We start from the raw sequence: 27,717 nt of genomic DNA, 5'->3' as shown, positions 1-27,717 counted from the left end.
CCCCAGACTTCTGGCCTCCAGCACTATAAGGAAATAAACTCCTGTTGTCTAAGCCACCAAATTGTGGCAGCCTGGGAACCTTGAAAGTTCAGTTCAAAGGCTACTTCCTCCCATAAAACCTTCCCTTGGAGCCCCTCGGGTTGGAATTAACTGCTCCGGTTTTGACATGCCTGTTAGCGCTCTGTGAGTCACATACACCTTCTATAGAAGTTACAGGTCTGTTCTTCCCTTAGACGGGAGCTCCTGGGGGCAGTGGACGCCCCTTGCTCTTCTCTATAATCACGGGCCTCTGGAAGGTTCCTTGTAGATTTCAGACATGAGTTAATGCCTGCTACCTTGCATGTCACTGAGAGATGCACAGATCAAATTCAAGAGGGGCAAGTATGGATCTGAGATGGCTATATTAGGTTTCTGTCCTCAGAGAGAATATGTCAGCAAATGAAGCATGCAGGTTTAAAAGAGTACTGGTGAATCTAGATTTAATAACCAGTAAAAAAAAAAAAACTCTTTATTTGTATACCTTTATAAGATTAAAGAGGCTGGGTATGGTGGCTCACGCCTGTAACTCTAGCACTTTGGGAGGCCAAGGCGGGCGGACACAAGGTCAAGAGACCAAGACCATCCTGGCCAACATGGTGAAACCTCGTTTCTAATAAAAATACAAAAATTAGCTGAGTGTGGTGGTGGTGGCTGTAGTCCCAGATACTTGGGAGGCTGAGGCAGAAGAATCACTTGAACCAGAGAGGCAGAGGTTGCAGTGAGCCGAGATCGTGCCACTGTACTCCAGCCTGGGTGACAGAGTGAGACTCCGTCTCAAAAAAAAAAAAATTAAAGAATTAGACATGGATTTTTTTTTTTGTAAGAGAAATAATGCACCTATAGAAGTGCTCCATGTGATCTTTTTAGTTTTCTTTTTTAAAAAAAGATGGGGTCACACACTATGTTGCTCAGGCTGGCCTCAAACTCCTAAGCTCAAGTGATTCTCCCACCTCAGCCTCCCACATAGCTGGGACTATAGGCATATGCCACTGCAATTTTTTTACAGTGAAACAGTATTGATCTAAATAAAGCTTTAAAATGTTTGCAAGTATATTTTATATTGAAGCTATTTTCTAATTGTATTAGACAAAAAAGTGCAGTTGAATTGAATAAGACTGCAGAAGACCTTGAAATGTCCACACTACCACACACGCCTGAAAACACCTGCAAACGGCAAACAGCCCAACAAGTACGTTTCCGAGATAAGCACTACGGTCATCAATTATTTTTTCTGAAACCCATTTACATAGAATTTTAATTTAGAAAGAATTTGTAAAAAAAAAAAAAATGTGTTGTAAGATGGTGTAATTCTTTGGTCTTCTTGGCCTTAATTCTACGAAATTGAAGAAGACAGACTATCACTAATCCTTTATTAGTCGGGTAAAAATATTGAAGGTGCATTTAAAAGGCAGATATCAGTATGAAATCAGTTTTACTTATACACCTTAATCAAACTAGGAGCAGGATAGCAGATGAGACAATGATTCAAAATGGATTTCAAGGTATCCTATTTATAAAGACAGCAGCTTCTAAAACAATCCACTACTAACCAGACAGTTACCATCAATCTGCCAGTCCTAGGTTTTCTCACGCTGATACTGGGAAAACCCACGCAGTGAGTGAACCAGCAGCGCCTGAGAAGCAGAGCTTATTAAGGCACTCACCTCCCACCTTCAAGTTCCACACTTCTTTTGGTCCAGTCCTATAACTCTTGTTTAGTCTAGAAGGAGGATTGTCCCATCACTTGTGGAAATGGTTACTCCAATTTCAGAAGGGGCTGATCTCAACTAGAAAGGGAAGCTTCTAACGTGAGAAGAAACAAAGCCCTTCTGAGAGAACAGTCCCTGCTTAGTGGTTCTGTGCCCAGCATTCGGGGCTCCCTCGCCACACAATCTGGGTGACTGACTGCAGACCTCTCCTGCCACGAGCAGCACGAAGATGCTGACCTAGTCCTATCACCCGTGCGGGTCGCTCTACCATGGAGGCTGCCAGCACCACCTTTATCTCATGCTCCACATTTTAATATGTCCACATACACAGAGACTGTTGCTTACTCTCCGGACTACAGACACCTTAGAGTGGGCCGGGCACGGTGGCTCATGCCTGTAATCCCAGCATTTTGGGAGGCTGAGGTGAGAAGATCACGAGGATCTCATTTGGGACCAGCCTGACCAACATGGTGAAACCCTATGGTGGTGTGTGCCTGTAGTCCCAGCTACTCGGGAGGCTAAGGCAGGAGAATCACTTGAACCCGGGAGGTGGAGACTGCAGTGAGCTAACGCCACTACACTCTAGCCTGGCAACAGAGCAAGGCTCCATCTTAAAACAAAAGAAAACCTTAGTGTCTTGGTACATTATATGTATTTTCTTTCTTTCTTTTTTTGTTTTTGAGACGGAGTCGAACTCTGTCACCCAGGCTGCAGTGTAGTGGCATGATCTCGGCTCACTGCAACCTCCGCTTCCCATGTTCAAGCAACTCTCCCGCCTCAGCCTCCCCAGTAGCTGGGATTATAGGCATGTGCCACCATGCCTAATTTTTGTATTTTTTTTTTAGTAGAGACGGGGTTTTACCATGTTGGCTGGGCTGGTCTTGGACCTCTGACTTCAGGTCATCCACCCGTTGTGGCCTCCTAAAGTGCTGGGATTACAAGTGTGAGCCACCGTGCCCAGCCAATATTTTCAATTCAAAGTTGTGAAAATAGCCATAGGCACCTGTAAAGAATTTATCTTTGATATTCTCTGCTTTTAAGTCAAAAGAAGGACCACAGGAGAGATGCCAGCAGAGTGGGAGCAGAGTGCATTGAGGTCAGAATGCCAAGGAGGAGTTCCCCACCTGGCACCCACACACACAGAGCAGGGGAGTACTGATCAATGGTTACAGCCCTCGGTGTCTTCCTCTCTGTATTCTGTACACATTATGTGAAGATTTTGTCCACAGAACCACCTTCATTTACTAAGCAATGCCTGCTGCGGTTTAAAAGGCACTCAGATCCAGGGCGGTGCAGCACTTGCAAAAGGCCACCCTGTTCCAGGATCCACACCTCAGCTTCATGCTTAATTGCGTAACCATCAGTCTTCTAGGGACTTGGTGACTCAAGCAAAATAAATCAGTAAGTCATGAGGAAACTGAAATATCAATTAAGTAGTAAAGAGACAGAGGCCAAATTAGTGAGCACAGACTGAGAAAGGAAGGATCTGACTGATGAGTGAGTGGAGAACAGGGTGGAACCCACCCCATCCCACCAGGACAAGTGGAGGGGACCGCAGAGATGGCTGGAAACACAATTGCTTTCTTAGAAAAGGCGCTGGAGCACTTATGCGAGGTGCTCTAGATCTCACACTCATCATCTCAAATGACATTAAGATGGTAAAAAAGCAGTTTTGGGCTGGGCACGGTGGCCCATGCCTGTAATCCCAGCACTTTGGGAGGATGAGGTGGGCAGATCGCTTGAGGTCAGGAGTTCAAGGCCAGCCTGGCCAACATGATGAAATCTCAGCTAAAATACAAAAATTAGCTGGGCATGGTGGTGCACACCTGTGGTCCCAGCTACTCAAGAGGCTGAGGCTTGAGAATGTCTTGAACCCAGGAGGCGGAGAGTGCAGTGAGCCAAGATCACACCACCCCACTCCAGCCTGGATGACAGAGTAAGAAGGTGTCAGCACCGATGCTTTATTCCCTTCAGCACTTTCCGTGTTCCCTTTCGTGGGAGGGCAGCGACACCGTATCACTAAAGGAGCCGAACTAAACACAGTGCTTTTGACTGTGGATTTATGTGCAAAGAGAAAGAGGGGAGTGGAGTAACACTCTCAGCGTGCCTCTCCCCAGGATGGCCATCCTCTCTGAACCTGCCTCAGCTTTGGGAGCTGCTGAGTGCACTGCAGAGTGAACGTAGGCTACTACAGTCCCTTCCTGCAGGGTGTTCCTACTTTCATCCTTATCTATTTGTGGAATGGAAGGTTGATGCCTTGCTAGAGGGCTTTTAGGCATGAGGCTTGTCAACCTAAAATCACACTGCAGGGACCTGGAGTGTGCCTCTCTCCTACCGACCCAACAGGCAGGGGACACGGCCAGAGACTCCATGCACAGAGCCCCACCTAGGCAGGACAGTGCCACCGCTGGTCATGGTGAAGCAACCTGGGGACCTCCTGCTTCCACCTGTCACATCAGCAGGCGAAGGGGCTGCTGCCATGGTCTGGTTCTGTCCCTTGTCACTCCAATCTCTGTGCTGCCCGGCAGCCGTCACCAGTCCAGGGGTCTGACCAGCACACCCGCCTCTGCCTGCTTGTCTTCACGGCATGCAGCCCTGTTTCTAGGACAATGTTCAGCAAGTGACTGTCTATGGGACTGTACCCAAAAGCACGAGTGCAGGGGAACCCCAAGAAATAGTGCAGTAGCCTGAAGCTGTTACCAGCCCTAGACCTGGGATGATGAACAGTTACAAAGCCCAGAAGGAGAGCGGATCAGGTAGAGCCAGCCCTCTTGGGTGGGGCAGCGACCTTCAGTTGAGGAGTCCAGCCAGGCAGAGGCAGCCTCCCAGGATAAGGGAGCCGCAGGATCAACCACCTGCCTCCTCTGGGGGCTCCCCACCGGCTAAGCTCAACGGGACCCCGGCGTACAGGAACCCAGCCAATGTGTCCCACACTCAGCCTCCATACTCAGAAAGACAGGTGAGGGAGGGTGAAAATGGGACCTGGGGCAAACGGGAGCTACCTGGGGCACTCTAAGACTGGGCAGACGGAGGAAAGACAGTTGGGACTGATGCAGCATCTTCCACAAATTTAATGCCTGAAATAATTTAAAGAAATTATTATTTGAAATAGCAATAAGAGGCATGAACATGATTTCCAAAAATAACAACAGCGATATACACAGGTTGAGCATCCCAAATCCGAAAACCTGTTATCTGAAATGCTCCAAAATCCGAAATTTTTTGAGCACCAACATGACACTCAAGAGAAAAGCTCATTGGAGCATTTCAGAGTTAGGACGTTTGGATTAGGAATGCTCAACTGGTACGTATTTTTTCAAAAATCTGAAAAAATCCAAAATCTGAAACCTTCCTGGTCCTGAGCATTTTGGTGTTTATTTATTTATTTTTTGAGATGAAGTCTCACTCTGTTGCTCAGGCTGGAGTGCAGTGGCGTGATCTTGGCTCACTGTAACCTCTGCCTTCTGGATTCAAGTGATTCTCTCATCTCAGCCTCCCAAGCAGCTGGGATTATAGACACCTGCCACCACTCCCGGCTAATTTTTGTATTTTTAGAAAGACAGAGTTTTACCACGTTGGCCAGGCTAGTCTCGAACTCCTAACTTAAAGTGATCTGCCAGCTTGGCCTCCTGAAGTGCTTACAGGTGTAAGCCACCATGCCCGGCAGCAGTCCCAAGCATTTTTTTTTTTTTGAGACAGAGTCTCACTCTGTTGCCCAGGCTGGAGAGCAGTGGCACGACCTTGGCTCACTGCAACCTCTATCTCACGGGTTCAAGTGATTCTCCTGCCTCGGCCTCCAGAGTAGCTGGGATTACAGGCGCTCACCACCACCCCTGGCTAAGTTTATTTTTAGTAGAGACGGGGTTTTGCCATGTTGGCCAGGCTGGTCTTGAACTCCTATCCCCAGGTGATCCGCCCAGCTGGGCATCCCAAAGTGCTGGGATTACAGGTGTGAGCCACTGCACCTGGCCCCAAGCATTTTGAATAAGGGATGCTCAGCCTGCAGGAACTGAGATTCTGTGAGCACTTCGCACAGATCACAGCAGTGCTCTGAGCAACTGACATCAATTCTTCAGGCCCCACAGCAACGCTGCAAGGGAGGGACCATTATTCTCCCCATTTTACAGATGTAGCAATGGAGGCATAGGGGATCTAATAACATTCTCCAGAGTCAAATAGCACCGCTATTAAGTAGTGTAGTAAGGAATTCATACCCAGGCCCTAGCTTTCTGATATTCTAGAGAGGTCATGCAGTACAGTGGCTGAGGATGGGCAGAATCGATTCGATGCCATTAGCACAGACTAAAAGTAAAAAAGTGACAGAAAAAGCAAAGTAAGTACCTCGGGGTGATGAAGAAACGGCCTGACTTACACTTCAATACGATAAGGAGACCAGGGTGAAAGCAGAGTGGGAAGTGGACCTGTGGGACGGCCTGGGAAGCCCCGTCAGGACACACTTGTTTTTGTTTCTGGAAATTCTTTAGCTCGATCTCTCGCTGTTGTAGGCAGGCATGATCTTGGCTTCTCCCTCCCAGAGCCCTTTCTCATACAATCTCCTCACCTCCAACTCTCAGACACCCCCGTTCCAGTGACCAACACTCTGGTCTCACTGGAGCCGACCAGGGGGTGCCCCACTCCCACGGCCCTGCCGAGCACCCCGGCCAGCACCCCAACACTGCCTCTCAGGGGAGGTGATGCTGTCTCCAGCCACATCTCAAAAACAGGAAAAGGGACTCCAGGCAGAGGCCCGAGCCCCTCAGATCTGAAGGTGTCCTCAGGAGCTGGCAGGGGACATGGGGCAAGGGCTGGCACCCGGGGAGCAGCAGCAGGAGCAGCGGGGAGGCTGTGGGGTCACTTACGTGCGGCACTTGGCGTGTGCTCTGGACTTTATCCTGGAGGTGACTGGGAGCCACGCAGGGGCTCACACAGGAGGCTGAAAAGATCAGGGCTGTGGGGATGCTGGGTCAGAGGAGAAAAGAGGCAGAGCAGTCGGTGGATGACTCTGAGACCTCGCTCCTTCCATCCTCTCCTTCACCTCTGCCCCTCACCAGCTTGCCTCCTGCTCTCTCTCCCCATCTCCACTTGATCTTGTGGTGGCTCACTTCACTCCACTGCCTTTCTTTCAGAGCAAACAGCTGCAGTCATGGTCTGTGACCCTGAGCCTACTTCGCCAGGACCCATCCAGTTCAGTGCCATGGAATGGGACTCCACCTGGGCCTTCTGTCCCCCCATCACCAGCAACCACCTGGCACTAATCCCAATGGCTTTTCCGCAATCTCCTTGCTGACCACCGATCGCTTGGTGCTGGGCTGTCAGCCTCAGTCTCCTCACCTTTATACTGGAACAAAAGTAGCTGCCTCAAAGGAGCCGTGCGGATCCAGAGAGAACCTCGAGAGAGGAGCTGTGCAGCTCCAGAGGGAACCCCCAGAGGGAACCCCCAGAGAGGAGCCATGCAAATCCAGAGGGAACCCCCAGAGAGGAGCTGTGCAGCTCCAGAGGGACTCCCCAGAGAGGAGCCATGCAAATCCAGAGGGAACCCCCAGAGGAGCTGTGCAGCTCCAGAGGGAACCCCCAGATAGGAGCCATGCAAATCCAGAGGGAACCCCCAGAGGGAACCCCCAGAGAGGAGCCATGCAAATCCAGAGGGAACCCCCAGAGAGGAGCCGTGCGGATCCAGAGGGAACCCCCAGAGAGGAGCTGTGCAAATCCAGAGGGAACCTCCAGAGAGGAGTCGTGCAGATCCAGAGAGCACCCCCAGAGAGGAGCCGTGAAGATCTAGAGGGAACCCCCAGAGAGGAGCCATGCGGATCCATAGAGAACCCTGAGAGGGGAGTCATGCGGACCCAGAGGGAACCCTGAGAAAGGAACAGTGCAGATCTGGAGAGAATGCTGAGAAAGTCTGCAGCTCCCACGAGCTCCACAAATGTCAGCGTGCCTGTCAGCGTCCTCCACGCCAGTGGTTCTCTAGTGTGGTGATTTTGCCCTAGGGTGATACTGAGTGACATATGGGTCATTCTGATTGTTATGACCTGCGGGGACTCTGCTGGTGTCCCCAGTGTGCAGCCCCTGACTTAGTCAACTACTGACGTCCTCCTTGGCAAGCAAAATGTGCTCACTGGTCAGAGGGTTCACTTTAATAGTGCCATGGGTGCCGGGGGCTTGAAGAACAGGCGGAATGCCTGTGTGCCTTGGAGGGCGCAGTGGCTTCTCCTCAGGGCGGGCTTTTGGAGCTGCTGTTCAGCTGCCACTAGAGACAGGCTCTGCTTGGACAGACAGGCAATGAGGTCAGGAGAAAGCAGGTGCACAGGTATGTACACACGCACATATGCACACAGGCACGCACATATGCACACAGATAGGCACGCACATATGCACACGGACAGGCACACACATATGCACACGGACAGGCACGCACATATGCACACAGACAGGCACGCACATATGCACACAGACAGGAACGCACATATGCACACAGACAGGCACGCACATATGCACACAGACAGGCACGTACATATGCACACAGACAGGCACGCACATATGCACACAGACAGGAATGCACATATGCACACAGACAGGCACACACATATGCACACAGACAGGCACACACATATGCACACAGACAGGCACACACATATGCACACAGACAGGCACACACATATGCACACGGACAGGCACGCACATATGCACACGGACAGGCACGCACATATGCACACGGACAGGCACGCACATATGCACACGGACAGGAATGCACATATGCACACAGACAGGCATGCACATATGCACACAGACAGGCACGCACATATGCACACAGACAGGAATGCACATATGCACACAGACAGGCACATATGCACACAGACAGGCACACACATATGCACACGGACAGGCACGCACATATGCACACAGACAGGCACGCACATATGCACACGGACAGGCACGCACATATGCACACAGTCACGCACATATGCACACAGACAGGCACGCACATATGCACACAGATAGGCACGCACATATGCACAGTCACGCACATATGCACACAGACAGGCACGCACATATGCACACAGACAGGAACGCACATATGCACACAGACAGGCACGCACATATGCACACAGACAGGCACGTACATATGCACACAGACAGGCACGCACATATGCACACAGACAGGCACGCACATATGCACACAGACAGGCACGCACATATGCACACAGACAGGCACACACATATGCACACAGACAGGCACACACATATGCACACAGACAGGCACACACATATGCACACAGACAGGCACGCACATATGCACACGGACAGGCACGCACATATGCACACGGACAGGCACGCACATATGCACACAGACAGGCACGCACATATGCACACAGACAGGAATGCACATATGCACACAGACAGGCACGCACATATGCACACAGACAGGCACGCACATATGCACACAGACAGGAATGCACATATGCACACAGACAGGCACATATGCACACAGACAGGCACACACATATGCACACGGACAGGCACGCACATATGCACACAGACAGGCACGCACATATGCACACGGACAGGCACGCACATATGCACACAGTCACGCACATATGCACACAGACAGGCACGCACATATGCACACAGGCACGCACATATGCACAGTCACGCACATATGCACACAGACAGGCACGCACATATGCACACAGACAGGCACACACATATGCACACGGAAGGCATGCACATATGCACACAGTCACGCACATATGCACACAGACAGGCACGCACATATGCACACAGATAGGCACGCACATATGCACAGTCACGCACATATGCACACAGACAGGCACGCACATATGCACACGGACAGGCACGCACATATGCACACAGACAGGCACGCACATATGCACACGGAAGGCATGCACATATGCACACAGTCACGCACATATGCACACAGACGGCACACACATATGCACACAGACACGCACATATGCACACGGACAGGCACGCACATATGCACACAGTCACGCACATATGCACACAGACGGCACACACATATGCACACAGATAGGCACGCACATATGCACAGTCACGCACATATGCACACAGACAGGCACACACATATGCACACACACCCCATATACCTGATACCATGTTAGACCCCCATCTCTTTAATCATGACCACTGACTATTATATTTTAAAACACAGATTCAAGGGAAACTAGTGGATAGGAGGCAGGACTAGACTGCAGCTCCCACGCATTCGGACAGAGCAGCGGGCGGAAACTTGGATTGTGAACTTCTGCTCCAGAACCACCGCAAGAATAGAGCAGGAAAGCTGAGAGAATCCACAGATGCTCTGAAGAAAGTGGACTGCTCCTGCAGGACCCAGGAGGCACCCCAAATACTGCCCTGTGGCAGGCTGGTCCCCACCCAGCAGGAGTGTTTGGACCGTGCAGTGTGCTAAGGGCTATGGGTGAGGTACTGCAAAGTGCTATGGGAACACACACAAGAGGAACCAGGGAAGCCTTCACGGACAAGGGGACGTGAGCTGATCCTGAAAGAGGAAGTGTTTGACAGGGAAGAGAAGAAACATTCCAGGAAGATGCAGGAGCATATACAAAGACACAGGTCCCAAAGAGCACGGGATGTTTGAAGAATGATGTAGATGTATCTTAGTCTGAAAGAGCTGGAGTCTACAGCTCATGGGATGTGGTTGGAGATGCGACAGGAAAGTTACTCAGGACCAGACCGTCAAGGGCCTTTAGAAATGCATACTACTTCGTGAAGCGGCGAGGGATCACTGGGCCTGGGATTCACCTGCAAACAATCCGAGTGTGGGGCAGTGGGTGAGGCTGTTGATGAAACAAGACTGTCTCAGGACTGGCGTGCTGAAGGTGGACAGTGCTTATCTGAAATGCATTGAACCATCTCTACCATTTCATATGTTTGGAAATTTTCATAATACAAATTTGAAACAAAAAAAAACATCATCTTGTACAAGAACATTCTTTGATATTACATTAGAATATTTTTGTTATTGTTGTTAATAGCACTTTTTAAAAAAAAAAAACACAACACATTAACAGAAAAACACATATTCATTCATTAATCACAGGTCATAGTAACAGACTCAAACCTTGTCTTAAAGACTAAGTGTATAAGAATGAAACCCATTTTAAAACAAAATTTACACCCTGTTTCAAACTTCTCTTAAAAAACTCCCCAAAAGAAAAAAAACCTAATTCCTTACTCACAATTTTAACTTAATATGTTGAATTTCATTATAACTCCACAAAAAATTATCAATGTTAAAATGTATCTTTTATACCTTATTCTGCATTTAGAAATACAAGTTTACTATATTCATATAGTTTTCTCTTTTTAGAACACTGTTAAAAAATATCTGAGTAAGAAACAAGCAAAGAAGAGGAACCTGAAAGTCAGAAGTATATGGAAGAGAAAAAATTAAACTCATAAGTTGGCTGGGTGCGGTGGCTTATCCCTATAATCCTAGCACTTTGGGAGGCCAAGGATGGAGGATCGCTTGAGCTCAGGAGTTCAAGACCAGCCTAAGCGACATAGTGAGACCTCATCTCTATTAAAAGAATAAAATAGGCCAGGCACAGTGGCTTACGCCTGTAATTCCAGAACTTTGGGACGCCGAGGCAGGCAGATCATTTGAGGTCAGGAGTTTGAAACCAGGCTGGTCAACTACGGTGAAACCCCATCATTACTAAAAATACAAAAATTAGCAAGGTGTGGTGGTAGGCACCTATAATCCCAGCTACTCAGGAGGCCGAGGCAGGAGAATTGCTTGAACCCAGGAGGCAGAGGTTGCAGTGAGCAGAGCTCATGCTATTGCACTCCAGCCTGGGCAACAGAGTGAGACCCCGTCTCAAAAAATAAAACAAATGAAAAAATAAAAACCCATACATTTTTCTAAAGTGCTTAGAAACATGAACAGAAACAGTGGCAAATCTTAACATAATTTTACAGGATTTACAATTATAAGGTAGCGGAAAAAATGAAATCCATTAGTTTCTTTCTCCTTTCCACGCTTTTTGCATTTGGTTTTGTGTACACAGCCGAGAGACGTGTACACAGTGTACATGCTTTTTGCATTTGGTTTTGTGTACACAGTTGGCAAACGTGCATACAGCCGAGAAAATGTGCACACTCTTCTAGATAAGCGGGCAGTAAAAGAGTGATTGGGAAAGAAGAAAGAACACAGGCAGGATCAAGGCAGAGTTTGCCCAATTGGTTCAAAATGAGTTGCAATCGATGCCTAAGGAAAGTCACGGACAAAGCAATGACCTTGAAATTGTACATGGTTCCCATCAGTTTTAAAATGGCTTTGCATAGAATTCTAGGGACTATTAATACATAATTAAAGCATCTACCACAGCCAATGTTTCTTCTTTTTCAGAAAAGAGAACCCAGTGATGAGGCTGGAGCAACAGTGACAACCCAGGAGAGCTCACAGGGATGAGGGAGCAAGTACCTGCCAGGCTGGGAGAGTGAGGACCACCCTGGCAGGTACGGGGGAGCATCCCTAATCCAAAAATGTAAAAATCCCAAATGCTACAAACACAAAACTTTCCGTGTTCCGACACCATGCCACAAGTTACCCTGAACACACTGGTTTTCACTGTATTTATCGGTAGCATATAAATTAAGGGTCAGGATAGATAGTGATCCCACACAACCACAGACTGTCCACAGGGGTGGCTGAGACAGTGGCACCTTTGCTTTCTGATGGTTCAATCTATACACACTTTGTTTCATGCACAAAGTTATTAAAAATATTGTATAAAATAACTTTCAGACTATGTATGTAAGGTATATATGAAACAAGAATTTCATGTTTAAAATTGAGTCCCCATCCCCAAGATATCTCATTATGTATAAGCAAATATTCCAAAATCTGAAAAAACGCAGAAAATCCAAACACATCCAGTTCCAAGCATTTGGGAGACTCAAGCTTCACCAGGAATTATATAGCTGCTGTCCCTGCTGGCTGTCATCACATATACTTTTAGCAACTTGAAGTTTTCTCATATCCCTGGTTTATTAAGGATTTTAAAAAAGGAACATATGTTGAATTTTCTTAATTGCTATGTCAATATCTACTGAGATGACTACTGGTTTCTCTCCTTTATCAACGACATAATTCCTTAGGCAATTTCTTCTTTTTCTTTCTCTCATTTTCTTTCTTTCTTTAGAGACAGGGTCTCACTGTGCTGCTCAGGCTGGCCTCAAACTCCTGGGCTCAAGAGATCCTCCTACCATGGCCTCCCAAGCAGCTGGGACTAGATTTCTTAATAGATATCTTTGGTTTTTTTGAGACAAGGTCTCACTCTGCTGCCCAGGCTAGGGGGCAATGGCGTGATCACTGCTTACTGTAGCCTCAAACTGCCAGGCTCAAGCAATCTCCTGCCTCAGCCTCCTGAGTGGCTGGGACTACAGGCATGCACTACCATACCTGGCTATGTTTTTTTATTGTTTGTAGAGACAGAGGTCTCGCTATGTTGTCCAGGATGGTCTTGAACTCCTGGCCTCAAGCAATCCTTCCACCTTGGCCTCCCAAAGTGTTGAGATTACAGGTGTTAGCCACCACACCCAGCTCCTTAATATATATATTTTTAAATATTTTTAATTAAAAAAAAATGTAGAGACGAGGTTTCGCTATGTTTCCCAGGCTGATCTCGAACTCCTGGGCTCAAGTGATCTGCCTACCTTGACCTCCCAAAGGGCTGAGATTACCTGATCCGCCCACCTTGGCCTCCCAAAGTGTATTACCAGCATCAGCTACCACGCCCAGCCTAGATTTCTTAATCTACAGAAGAATATTTGCATTTCTAAGATAAGCCTTACTTGACAACATATTAGGCTTTTAATACTGCATAGCTAGTGTTTGTTTAGGAGCTCTGCCCACATTTTAAATGTAAGACTCATCACTTGTTTTCTTCTTTGTGTGCTGTCTTCTCTGGTTTTGATTTCGGGATCAAGCGGGCCTTACAGAAGGCACTGGGAAGCTTTCCATATTTTCCTATGTTCTAAAATAATTTAAATAAGGCATTAACTATTCCTGAAAACTTTTACAGAATTCATCTATAAACAGGCTGAACAGAATAGCATGCTCTTTTGTAGCACAAGAGGAATAAGACCTTTCGTTTACCTTATTTAAAGAACAGCTTTACTGGGGTTGGGTGCAATAGCTCACCCCTCTAATCCTAGCACTTTGGGAGGCTGGTGCGGAAGGATGGCTTGAGCTTTGGAGTTGGAAACCAGCCTGGGTGACTGAGTGAGACCCTATCTCAAAAAACAAAAACAAAAACAAAAACAACCCACAAAAAAACAAAAATAGTTTCATTAAGATATAATTCACATTCATACAGTTTGCCAATTTAAAGTGTACCACCTCTGTTGCCAGGCTGGAGTGCAGTGGCATGATCCTGGCTCACTGCCACCTCTGCCTCCCAGGCTCAAGCAGTCCTCCCACCTCAGCCTCGCAAGTAGCTGAGACCACAAGTGTGTGCCACTATACCCGGATAGTTTTTGTATTTTTTTGTAGAGATGGGGTTTCGCCATCATGCCCAGGCTGGTCTTGAACTGCTGGGCTCAAGGGATACAACCACTTTGGCCTCAAAGTACTGGGATTGCAGGCGTGAGCCACCATGCCTGGCTGGTGTCCATTCAATATTACTTTAAAGATCTCTGCATTTATATTTAAGAAGCTTCTCTTCTTTCTAAAGCTTTGCATTTTCACCCATTTTTTTCTTGAACAGACTTGACAAAGGTTTATCCACTTTACTTTTCCAAGAACTAAGTTTTTGTTTTTATTAAGCATGACTACCTGTGTAATTGATTTCACTGATCTATGTCATTTCAGTAGGCTTTAGGAGGGAAGAGAGGTAAGTGAATCTATTTAGCAAACCACTGAGTCACAAGTGTGGCAGAGCAATTCGGTGAATTCATTCTGATGAATTCAAGATGGGCACGTCATCCAAGTCCTCACAAGTGTCCTGAAGTTTGAGACTCTGACAAAAGGCTATCCTAACTGAAACACTGGAGTGTAGCAGAGCTTGAACGTACGTCCACAAATGTATGCACATCTTTAGGGTTTTACAATATAACGTTGTGTCCTCTGGTGGCTTCCACCATGGCGCGCCATTGTTTTTACATCTTGTCACAGTACTGACAAGAATTACTACTGCAAATCAAAACACGAAAAAACCAACTGCAGAGTCATTACAATAAGGCACCAACGGAAGATGCCAGGTAGCAAGCCAGTGTTCACCCTTGGGGACTACTCAAGGTACTCCAAGTTCAAATGGGAGGCAATGGAGAAGACAGACAGCAGCGTCCAGACCAACCCTACATCAGAACGGCTACTGCCTTTCCTGTAAGCTTGAGCAAATTAAACCCTTCGAGCCTGAATTTCTTTGTTTGTAAAATGGTGCTAATACCACCTGTCCTGGGGGCATTTCTCAGAAATAGGGATAGGCGCAAACATCCAATCTCAATAGGTGCTGACTGTATGTGGCACACACCGGTGTTCACACGGGGCAAAGCCTGACAGTGCAGATGAACAAAATCGCTGGAATCGCTTTTGATTATTGCTCAGTTTCTTCTCGTCTTCCTAGTCATTGTCACAATTACTGTTGATGGAGACCGTACTACATGCCAGCCCTCTAATGCAGCGGTCCCCAACTTTTTTTGCACCAGGGACCAGTCTCATGGAAGATAATTTTTCCATGGATAGGCGAGCCAGGGGAATGGCTTCAGGGTGAAATTGTTCCACCTCAGATGATCAGGCACGAGCTAGACTCTCATAAGGAAGGCCGGATATGGTGGCTCACGCTTGTAATACCAGCACTTTGGGACCCTGAGGCGGGTGGATCATGAGGTCAGGAGATCAAGACCATCCTGGCCAACATAGAGAAACCCCATCTCTACAAAAATACAAAAATTAGCCAGGCATGGTGGCAAGTGCCTGTAATCCCAGCTACTTGGGAGGCTGAGGCAGGAGAATCGCTTGAACCCAGGAGGCGGAGGTTGCAGTGAGCCAAGATCATGCCACTGCACTCTAGCCTGGGCGACAAAGCAAGATCCCGTCTCAAAAAAAAAAAAGTCTCATAAGGAGTGAGCAACCTAGATCCCTTGCTTGTGCAGTTCACAATAGAGTTCGTGCTCATATGAGAACCTGATGCTGCTGCTGATCTGAAACGAGGTGGCGCTCAGGCGGTGATGCTTGCTCGCCTGCTGCTCACCTGCCGCGTGGCCCGGTTCCTAACAGTAGTGCTCTGCGGCCAGGGGCCTGGGGATCTCTGCTCTAGTGGATGTCATGCCCACGTTATTTAATCCACATACAATCCTCCTGGCTAGGTACTATTATTATTTCCAAGTTACACATGAAGAAACCAAAGCTTTAAGTAACTTACCAAAGGTCTCACGGTTATTAAGTTGAAGAAATGAGACTCTAGGTGAATGTGACTCATGCTCTTAATTGCTATGGCTCTAATTACACATGCATTAGAAAAGGGGGGAGGGTGCATCGTATGTATAAGCTTCAAAGCTAGAGAAATGAACGTGAAGAGTGAGGGCCAAGGGAAGGGGATAAATAGCCATATCAGAATGTGCATGTGTGTGCCGGTGAGGAGGTCTTGACGGAAAAATGAGACATTCCACTTCAAAGAAAATGAAGAAAATGATCTCTAAAATAACAGTTTATTGCTGGCAACTTCCTGTTAGTTACAAATGACCAAAGTACAACTTGAAAGAAAATGAATCAGCTAGCATGACATTCAGAAACCTCAATGATGGACATTCAGATACATGGGGAACAGCTCAAAGTGGGATAGAAGGCAGTGTGAGTGAGTGTGTGTGTGTGTGTGTGTGTGAGCGCGTATTTATTTTTTTTGAGACAAGGTCTTGCTGTGTTACCCCAGCTAGAGTGCAGTGGTGCCATCATGGCTCAGCACAGCCTCAACCTCCTGGACTCAAGTGATCTTCCCACCTCCCATGCCAGGCTAATTTTTTGTATTATTTATTTATTTTTATAGGGACAGGGTTTCGCCATGTTGCCCAGGCCAATCTCGAACTCCTGGACTCAAAAGATCCACCCACCTTGGTCTCCCAAAGTGCTGGGATTACAGGGTGAGCCACAGCACCTGACCAAGGCAGCATATTAAACAGATTAAAAAGTGACTAAAATTTAGCCAGAAGGCTCCCAGAATAGTTCCCTTCCCCTAAAATCACCCTTCCCTTTTCATATCAGAGATGAACCTGACTCTGTTTCCCCTAACCTTAGCACAAGTGTGATCACAGCCATGAAAGGGAGGTGTTGAGACGCTTTCCTCAGATGCCAGATTCCACAGGCGAGCCCCTCACTCTACCCACTTGCTGCCTCCTTCGAGTTGTTCAACTGCTGGAAACGTCAGAGGCCTTGCATCACAGCTGGGTGGAGAAGCCTTTCACACCTCCGGGATTCACCCAGTCACTGCGTGTCCTCCATTCCTTCGCCCGTCACTGCTCTTTGATTAGCGCACCATTAACATGGCAAACGCACTTCCTCTCATTTCTCAGACACCTCAAATAGGAATGCCTTATGTCTTTGCAAGAAATAACATGAACCACCTGAAGTATGGCAAGCCTAGATTCCACCGTAAAACCAGAAGGACCAAAATACGTACGTTCATTTGTGTGACAAATGTTTACTGAAAACCAAGTTTCACTCATTCCAGTAGCCTCAAGACCTGGAAAATAGTAAGTTTTCAGTCTCCATCCTCATGGAGCTTACACCGTAATGGCAAAGAAATAGGAGTAGGGACGATTGGGAAATACAAAGAAGCGCATCTCCCATAACAGCACCTATCAATTAATTGTGGGGGACCATGAGATAGCGTGGGAAGTCCTCATCGGGGCTTCTGGGAGGGCTTCCCGGAGGAAGTGACATCTAACCCAAGTCTTGGAGAAAACCAGCAGGTGGCCAAGAGGAGAGGAAGGAACAATTCACAGAGCAGGAGCTGTCTGTGTCAAGTCCACAGGCCTGGAGGAGCAAGGCAGTTGAGGAAGCTGATGAGGCCAGAGTAGCTGGAGGGAAATGCAGGAAGAGAAGCAGGAGGCGAGGCTGGGGAGGGAGGGGAAGGCGGCGAGGAGGGAGAGCCGGGAAGTGCGGACCTCTACAGGGAAGGAAAAGCACCGGAGGCTTTAGAAACGAAAGTGACAGGATTGGAAATACACTTGGAGGAAGTATCTCCAACAGCCTTGCAGCAAATTGGAGGGGGCCGAGCAGGCGCTGGGAGGGCTTGGGCTGCTGAAGGGTCCCTAGGAAGATGACGCCGGCCGGGAGCGAGGGTGGGAGGTGGACAAGCCGGAGCAGCAGGAAGGAGCTGCTTGCTCAGACCTGGAGTGAAACAGCTTTCCTGTTAAAACAGCTGGGAGGATGCGGGCATTTATGGAATCCGGCTGGCTTAAAAGAAAGAAAACGAACCAAAGAAGGAAGGGGAGGGAAGGAGATGGGCACAGGATCAGTGTCGGGGAATCGGAGCCGTGGAGGAGAGCACGACCGCCAGGGTGAGGGCACAGGATGAGGTGTGGGCCTCGGACAGGGCGGCGAGGAAGTCCATACCCTGTGCTCCGGGAGGAAGGGGAATCGTATGGGGGGTGGGTTATTCACAGGGGTCTGAAGCATGGGTAAGGACTTGGCTCGGCTAGCTGTGGGGTCGGAGCTGGACAGTAGTAGGGCTGAGACGCCATTCTTCGACACATCCACCGGGAAGCAGAGAACGTTCTGGGATGGGAGGTCGCATGGCCCTAGAGCAACAGCCAGAGGTGCCCTGGGCCCTGATGACTTTCCAGCTGGTTCCAGTTACTTGCAAAGCTTGGCAACGAGTCCCCGGATCCTCCCAGCGTCATCCTCTGCTTAAACTAGTCGGGGATCTTCTGGCGACAAAACCTCTGTCTACTCCAAGACGACTACTCTACCTCACCAGGTCGGAGGTCCCATCAAATGTTAAGTCGCATTCTGAATCCTGACCTGAGACACCGGAATGTGAACCGAGACCCTACGGAACAGGGCAATATAGGGCCAGCGCCAGAGGAAAAGCTTTCATTACAAATTTCATAAAATAGTCAACTACTCATAATCCAGAAACAACAAGTCTCTTATCTGCGAGGAGTGTGTGAACTCAGCAGGGAAGGGCAGTTTGGAAACCAGGTGATCATCGGAGCCATCTCGCGCTGTCAGCAATGACCGGCAAGTACCAGGCGTGCCCACACACCTGCCACTTCGATATCTCCACCGGCAGAGGCCAGTGCCCCACAGAAGAGTCAAGAAACTTGCGAGCTGACTCTTGGCTGGGAGAGCCAAGTAACAAGGGAAGAATTCAACAGATGACCACGAATACCCAGAGAGGCAATTCTCCCTTAAGCCAGTTCCAGCAGCTTCTCAGCCTTGTTTTCATTATCCTCCCCTCCCCGCATCTTTTCTACACATTCTCCCCTCACTGTCCTACCCTCATGACATTTTAATAGCACAGATATATCTGTGTATCTGTTCTTGTACCGTGGCCTTCGGGGTGGCCAAAACCCACTGTAACAGCTAAAAGCTTTTTGTCACCCAACAAAAACCGATCTTCCCTTACTCAGGGTGTTATTCACCCAGCTGAGAATGAATGAGTTCTGAGTGAACACTTAGTTTTGTTTATAAAAAATGATTATTGGTTGCTTTGGGGTCTGACTTTTAAGCTGGAAAGAAAACCAAAAGATCACCCAGTGCCGGCCCCCTGGTTTTACAGAGAAAACTCTTAATGACAGCAGTAATAACAAAGTCTGAGAGACCTCATGCGTCGTCCAAGGAAATACAGGCACTTCACCGCAGATCTGGGCCTGAACCCCGGGAAGCCTCACTGAACAACAATGCTCTCTTTCCCTCCTATGAAAAGTGGCCCCTATTTTTACCTATTTTTGATCACTGTAGGTGAGACTGACCAGTTTTGCTAGAAACAAGCAAGACTCGCTGGGTGCAATGGCTCACACCTATAATCCCAGCACTCTGGAAGGCAGAGGCAGGCAGATCACTTGAGGTCAGGAGTTCGAGACCAGCCTGGGCATTGCAGCAAAACCCCATCTCTACTAAAAATGTGAAAATTAGCCAGGTGTGGTGTTGCATATCTGTAGTCCCAGCTACTCGGGAGGCTGAGGCATGAGGATTGCTTGAGCCTGGGAGGTGGAGGTTGTAGTGAGTCAAGATTGTGCCACTGCACTCCAGCCTGGGTGACAGAGTGAGACTGCATCTCAAAAAAAAAAGAAAGAAAAGAAAAGAATAAAAAAAGCAAGATTGAGGTGAGTTCTGGGAAGAGGATTCTACTTTGTTTTTGTTGTTATTGTTTTATTTTTGTTTTTTAGAGACACGAAATTACTCCAGGTTGGAGTACAGTGATGCAAACATATGTGCTTAGGTGATCCTCCCACCTCGGCCTCCCGAGCAGCTAGGACCACAGGCATGCGCCACCATGCCTGGCTAATTTTTAAAATTTCTTATAGAGACAGGGTCTCACCATGTTGCCCAGGCTGGTCTTGAACTCCTGGCTTTAAGCAATCTTCCTGCCTCTGTCTCTCAAAGTGCTGGGATTACAGTGGTGAACCACCAGGCCCAGTCTGGATTCTACTTTGGAAAATCTTTGCCAAGTGAAGAAGAACAGGACAGAACGGATGAACCGGGATGAAATAAGTCGGTCTGGCAAGACACTCTCCGCTAAGAAGTGGGTAAAACTGCCAGAGCAAGTTATCAAGAACTTGAAATCGCCGAACTCCCACAGCAGCTGGGATGGCAAGAGGGAAGCTGGGAGAGAATGCAGACAGCTCTAAAGAGGCTGCAGGCTTCAGGAAGCGGTGCCAGAGTAGAGCAGGTTTATTAATCATGGATAAAACTGCTGAATAATTACCTACCTCTAAAAGCATTCGCGGGTTGGGTTTAGGTGCTTACAAAGTACTTGTGCTTGGTCCCGGCCAGTACGTTAGTTCAAGACAGTTAATATAGATAAACACAAACGCAGTGAAGATGTGGTCAGTGTAACAATTACAAATGTAAAAAGCAAACACGGAAAGGGATTGCTGGCTGGGCACGGCGGCTCATTCCTGGAGTCCCAGGAGTTTGGGAGGCTGTAGTGGGCGGATCACTTGAGCCCAGGGGTTTGGGACCAGCTTGGCCATCATGGTGAAACCCCATCTCCACTAAAGTACAAAAGTTAGCCGGGCATGGTGGCACGCGCCTGTAGTCCCAGCTACTTTGGAGGCTGAGGCAGAAGGACCACTTGAGCCCAGAAGGCTGAGGCTGCAGTGAGCTGAGCTCGCATCTCTATACTTCAGCCCAGGTAAGAGTGAGACCCTGTCAGAAAGAAAGAAAGAAAGAGAGGGAAGAAGAAAGGAGAGGCGAGGGATTGGTACAGGCAAGACTTCTCATACGCAGAATCATTTCCTCCCTCGATATCCCCACAAAGTAACTACAACACTGAATGAAATCATTCAGATCCGAAGCACTGCTGAGAACACACTATGCGCCAGCCAGGGTAGTAGGTACGCGGGAGAGAAAGCTGAGTGCGAGAGAAGTAGAAGGTATTCAGGGAAGGCCTCGGAGGGCAGATGAGACTCGAACTAGACCTTGAAGTCTTGCTAAGATCGGTGGGGCATGGAAAGCACGCAGTCCTAACCATGTGCCACCCCTAAGGCACAGATGCAGTGAGGGAGTCATAGAGCAGGGGGCTGGCACACTATGCCCGAGGGCCAAATCTGGGTTTTGGTAAATGAAGTTTTACTGGGGCCCAGCCCAGCCCATCGGATTGTGTGAGCTGCTTTCTGCTTTCTTGCTGCAAGGGCAAATTGAGTGGATGTGACAGAAACTGAGACCATATCACCCGCAAAGGCTAAAATATTTACTATCTGGCCCTTTCCAGAAAAAGTTGGCCAGCCCTGTCCTGTTATTTCAAGTGGGGTCTGTGAACCGGCAGCAGGAGCAGCCCTGGGCTAGGCAAGTCCCACCACAGACGTGGAGAACTGGAATCTGCCTTTTAAAGAGATCTCTGGCTATTCTTCTGCACGGCGGGGTGGGGGCATCGAGCCTGCAGAGTTAAGAGAAGTCTGCACTTATCACATCTACAGACAGAGGAACGTGGTCAAGACTTTCCCATAGAGCAGTGACACCATCAAACCCGCCCTTACAACACCCCTCTCGTCGGAGTGTGACGGTAAGAAGGGCTGAGAGCAGAAAAGGGGTGGCAGCTGCTGTCACAACCCAGGCCAAAGACGACCCAACTAGGCAGGGCAGAGCTCAATCTTTCTTCCTAACCTCATCAGTGCTTCCAAGATGTTTCTAACAAATACAGGATCAGTTATACCGTATTAGGACATAGAAAAATACTTGGTAATGAAAACATTGGTAATCGTGTGTTTCCACGTATAGCAAACGTATCTCAGTTGAAGCCATACCTCCGGACATCAATGCATATATGAAGACATTAACGGGGTATGAGGGATGCTGAAATGTGAAATGAGGATGTCGTCAAGGGCTCCCTATTATGTAGGCTATTTAAAGGTGTAATGGCTTACTGTGAGGACTTTTGTCCCCACTAAGTAAGTGTGAGGTTCTGCTTCATATTCAATTTTCCTGTATTTTGGATGAATAAGCAATTTAAAGTTCAAAAGAAACAAAGCTGCGACTGGACTGCCACGCTCTTCCAGCTCAGCTCAGCTTCGAAGTCACTGCTTACCATTCTGCCTCCTTAAGAATCTAGAAAAGTTTGACAGGGTTATTCGTGGGATTCAGTGTGCTTTAGAGGAATGAGCAATATAGATAAAAATAGATGGGTGAAGAGGGGAAATTCCTTTCCTGGATGCTTAGGCTTAATACTTCACATTCATTACATTAGCAGATACAACACAAAAGGAAAAAAAAGAGTGTATTTCTGCTTAGAGAAATGAAACATAATTAAATTTAAAAATCTCAAGTAAGAAGAAGAAAAAGGATAGGACATCAAATCTGTGTTGAGAAGAATCTCTGTGTTGAGATTCATTAATAAAAGCCTTAAAAAGCTCATGATTTCAGTACGATGCTTAATGGCACTTAAGCAATAATAGTAACTAACATTTATGAAGTACTCACTATGGGTTTACACTGTTTTTAAATGCCATAATACAAATTGTCTCATTTAATCCTCAAAACACCTGATATTAGCTCTATTTTAGAAATGAGAAAACCAAGGCACAGAGAAGTTAAGTAACTTGTCCAAGGTCACACAGCTAAATAAGAAGTAGAGGTTCCTTTCCAACAGAAGCTGCTCTCTAGTCTCCTCTTGCCTCCAGGTTAATTTGCAAAAATTGTAACTGTAAAAGACTCTCATTATTACTAATATAAGAGACAAAACCCTGGTGATTTAGACATTCAAAGTCTTATGGAGTGGGCACACCATTCCACCCTGTGGACAGTGGCCAAGATTTGGCCTGCAATATAATAAAACTGAGGAATAGTGAGATGGGTTCGAAAGAAGACCCTGGATTATTGTCCTATAGGATGAAATGCAAATTAAGTCCAGTAAAATTCTGAAATGCATCATTTGTTACCCATAAGTATATACAAACACTTTTAATGACAAGGACTGTGTGAATGCATTCTCTTCCAGCTAACATGTTTGTGAAATGCTGCAGTGAATCTAAAAGATAACAGGCACCGGCTAATGCTATTGGGTTAACTGGTTCATGCTGGCTGTGCAGGCTTATTTAAGTAATTGCCTGACTGTGAATGAACAGAGGTATTAAAGTAAAGTTGGCACAAGGGACAGCATCCACATGGCACATTCTTTGTTTCGAGAGCTTTATTCTATCAATACTCCTGGAAAAAAGAGAAGTGCTAAATAAATAGTGGAAGCACACCAGACAGTGTGAAGGCCTTTTCAAGTCCTCGAATTGTCAAGCATCTTATATAAAGTTCCTTCCCGACTTTGAGCTCATCACATTTTATTTTACATATTAATTTTGCATAAGAGCAAGCTCATCCCCTTCAAATGTTCACAGCTTCCAAATAAGATCCTGGTGAAAGCTCATCACATTCCATTTTAAAGATTAATTTTACCAAAGAACAAACTCAGCCCTTTCAAATGTTAACAGCCTCAAAATAAGATCCAAGTTATTTACCTGTAAGATACAAGAAGACAAGAGGGGGGAAAAAAACCATCCAAGTGAGAGGAGAGGCGACAGAAATGACGGAGTGAGAGGGTCGCCTGAACTCAACACCGATTCAATAAGCCTCTTCAGGTTTTCCTATTTAACTTTCCCCATTAAAAAAGAAGACACACCCTACCGGCGGTATCTTCACAGGCACAGAGAAGGGCACCAGTCTCCGATTAAGGGTCTGACTGTGGCTGTGATCCGGGGTTGCCTCCGAGTGCACGGTGACAAGCACAAACAATTAGCGCTGCCTGACACCTTGCTCTAATTCGAGTTCGGAGAGTAAGGACAAAAGGGCCGCCCATCCGTGCGGATGCCGGGCTGCGGGCTGCGCTCCGGGACCCCGGCTCGCGTCCCCTCCGCGGACGCCCGGTGCCCCACAGCCCGAGCTCGCCAGCGCCCGCGTCCCGGCCCCGGTCCCCGCCCCGGCTCCCAGCCTCCCGCAGGACGCAGCTCGCCGCGGGGCAGCGCCGGCGACGAGGCACGGGGTCCCCGGGGGTCCGGGTCCTCGGGCGGCCGGGCCGTGGGAGCGCCGGGCGGGCGGGGCGCACTCACCTTCGTCCTCGAACTCCAGCTTCTCCAGCATGCCGGCTTCCGCGGGTCCCGGGGCCGCCGCCAGCGCCGCCTGAGGGGGAGGAGGAGGACAGCGATCAGCATGAGCCGCGGCGCTCGTCCCCGGCCGGCGGGCTCGCGGCCGGCCGAGCGCTGGGGCCTGGCTCCGCCGCGCCGCCGGGAGGAGGGGCCTGGCGGGGGACGCGGGCGGCGGGGGCCGGGGGCGGAGCGGGCGCGCGGCCCCCACCCGCCCGAGGCCGCCGCCGCAGGTGGCGCGGCCGCGGCCCGCGTGCCCCTTTGCGAGTGGGACGCGCCGCTCCCCCCCGCGCCTTGGTACGGCCCGCTCGGGAGGAAGCGTGGGAAGGGACCCGGGAGCCCGCGGCCCGATGCGCCTGGGCCCGGGGCGCCCCCCTCCGGCCGCGTCCCGCGTCCTCCTTACTGCGCGGCCATTGGGAGAGGCCCGCCGCCCCCCGCCCCCCTCCGCGCGGCTCACCTTCCCGCACCCGCGGCCGCGCTCGGCAGGCTCCACCTGCGCAGGTGTGGGCTCCGCGGCGCGGGGGCGGGGAGAGGGGCTGGAGGCTGCAGGACGCCCCGGGGCCGCCGGCTAGCGGGGGAGCCTTTCTCGCTTTCCTCTCCCCTTTCCAAATTTTAGATGTAACTGCCCATCCCCGGCTCCCTTAACAAAAATCGTTCTGTGGGCTGCACGTATTGTAAATGCACGTTGTCGCTATCAATTTTTTTTTTTTCCAGCATGGAACTCCTAATTCGTGTCCTCTCTTTGCGACCGAGTGTTTTCTCGGTTGGGGAGCCGCTGCCAAAAACGCACACACCCTAAATCTGGCCCTGGCTGCTCAGGATCTGGGTATCTGAGACTCTACTAAGGCCAACTCAGGTTGGCAGGCGGCGCGGCCGGCAGCCGCCAGCTGCCCGGAAGTGCACTGCAGGCTCTGAGGTGACCGAGGTCCCCGGCCCCGCGTCCCATCCCTGCAGAGTGCACGGGCCCTGCGAAAGCGATTAGCTCCAGCACCCGTTAGGGCCGAAAGGAGCTGGGTCCTCAAGCCGGGCCTGAAAGAGGAAGTCCTGAAATCGCCTCTCATTTTGCTTTGTCATCTCACTTGCACCAATCCCTGAGTCTTAAACCCCTTAAAAAAAGAAAAGGGGTGGGGAGAGAAAAAGAAAACAAAACCAAGATGTTTCATGGTAAAAAGCTCCAGCATACATCATACTTCATAGTGAAAGGCTGCTTTCCCTCTACGTTCGGAAACCAGGCCAGGGTGTCTGCTCTCACTAATTCTACTCCACATGGTTCTAGAAGTACTAGGCCCTGCAATAAGGCAAGAAAAGGAAAGAAAAGGCATGCAGATTGGAAAGGAAGAAAACACCGATGCAGATAACATAACTTATCTACATACAAAATCCCAGAGAATCTACAAAAGAAAAAACTCTCCTGCAACTGGTGAGTTCAGCAAGGTCATAGCATACAAGATCAACACACAAAAATCGATCACATTTCTATAAACTAACAATGAACACAGGGAAAAATATTTAAAACAATATCACATTAATACAGTCACTGCAAAGAAAATTAATGCTTAGGCATAAACTCAAGAAAACATGTATAGTATCTGTATGCTGAAAATCACAAAACGTGGATGAGAGAAGAGCTAATACATGGAGAGACATTCCTGAGATGGAAGGCCCAACATGGTAAAAATGACAGTTCTTCCCCAGATTCATCTTTTGGTTTAACGCAATGGCTACCAAATTATGGTTTTTTTCAGACATAGATAAGCTTATTCTAAAATTTATATGGAAAAGTGCAAGCTCTAGAATTCTTTAGATAATCTTGAAAGGGAGGAAACACTCAATATTAAAGCAAACTATATAGCTACAGTAATTAAGACAATGGTATTGGCAGAAGAATAGATATAATAATCAATAGAAACAAATAGGAAACCCAGAAATAGACCCGTGCAAACCAAAAGCAAATCCTCAAAGGTCACATACTGTATGATTCACTAAAAGGTCACATGCTATATGATTCCATTTATATTTTTGATGGAGGTGTAACAGCAATAGATCTGGAGTATCTGGATATCAAAAGGTAAAAAGACAAACCTCAACCGAAGCCTTGCGTTTTACACAAAAAGAAGCTCAAACTGGATTGTGACCTTAAAAACAAAATTAAAAAACTAAACTTTTTGGAGAAAAATCTTTGAGATCTGGGGCTAGGCAAAAGTTAGACTTGACACCAAAAACACAGCCCATAAAAGGAAAACTGATAAATGGGCATCAGTAAAATTAAGAATTTTTGCTCCATGAAAGACTCTGTTAAGAGGATGAAAAAACAAGCTAATACATAAACACTATCAATGTTAAACAGAAAAAGGAGAAAATAATCTAATTAGAACATAGGCAAATTACACAAAGATATTTCACCAAAAAAGATACACAGATGGCAAATTAGTGCATGAAAAGATGTTCAAAGTCATTAGCTATTATGTAAACGCAAATTAAAACCACAATGAGATACCACTACACAAATGTTAAAACGGCTAAAATATCAATAGTAACAACACCAAATACTGGTGAGGATGTGGATATATGGGATCACTTCTGCACTGCTGATGGGAATTCAAAATGGAACCACCACTCTTTTTTTTTTTTTTTTTTTTTTTTGAGACAGGGTTTCCCTTTGTGGCCCAGGCTGGAATGCAGTGGTGTGATCTCAGCTCACTGCTGCAACGTCTGCCTCCTAGGTTCAAGTGATTTTCCCACTTCGGTCTCCTGAGTAGCTGGAATTACAGGCACACACCACCACAGGCCAGCTAATTTTTGTATTTTTTAGTAGAGACAGGGTTTCACCATATTGGTCAGGCTGGTCTCAAACTCCTGACTTCAGGTGATCCGCCTGCCTCGGCCTCTCAAAGTGCTGGGATTACAGGCATGAGCCACTGTGCCCAGTCAAGAACTACCACTGTTAAAAATAATTTGGCGGCTGGGTGCGGTGGCTCACGCCTGTAATCCCAGCACTTTGGGAGGCCGAGGCGGGTGGATCATGAGGTCAAGAGATCGAGACCATCCTGGCCAGCACGGTGAAACCCCGTCTCTACTAAAACTACAAAAAAATTAGCCGGGCGTGGTGGCATGTGCCTGTGGTCCCAGCTACTCGGGAGGCTGAGGTGGAAGAATTGCTTGAACCCAGGAG

General features: G+C 48.1%; 1 protein-coding gene across 10 annotated transcripts in view; it reads right to left on the bottom strand.

The window, feature by feature from the left end:
- The window catches only part of PRKAG2 (protein kinase AMP-activated non-catalytic subunit gamma 2), a 334,310-nt gene that overhangs the window by 58,625 nt on the left and 247,968 nt on the right, over positions 1-27,717 (bottom strand). For all 10 annotated transcript variants that reach the window (XM_064369721.1, XM_064369743.1, XM_064369769.1 and 7 more), the window contains one exon: positions 24,513-24,582. In XM_064369721.1, coding sequence (XP_064225791.1) covers positions 24,513-24,582 — 70 coding nt within the window. The remainder of the gene's footprint in view (positions 1-24,512; positions 24,583-27,717) is intronic.

Source organism: Aotus nancymaae, unplaced genomic scaffold (assembly GCF_030222135.1).
Source record: "Aotus nancymaae isolate 86718 unplaced genomic scaffold, 86718_ANA_hifiasm-v0.15.2.pri h1tg000002l, whole genome shotgun sequence".
Classification (NCBI taxonomy): Eukaryota; Metazoa; Chordata; class Mammalia; order Primates; family Aotidae; genus Aotus; species Aotus nancymaae.
The sequence above is the reverse complement of the archived record's forward strand: the minus strand, read 5'-3'. Positions and strand labels throughout refer to the sequence as shown.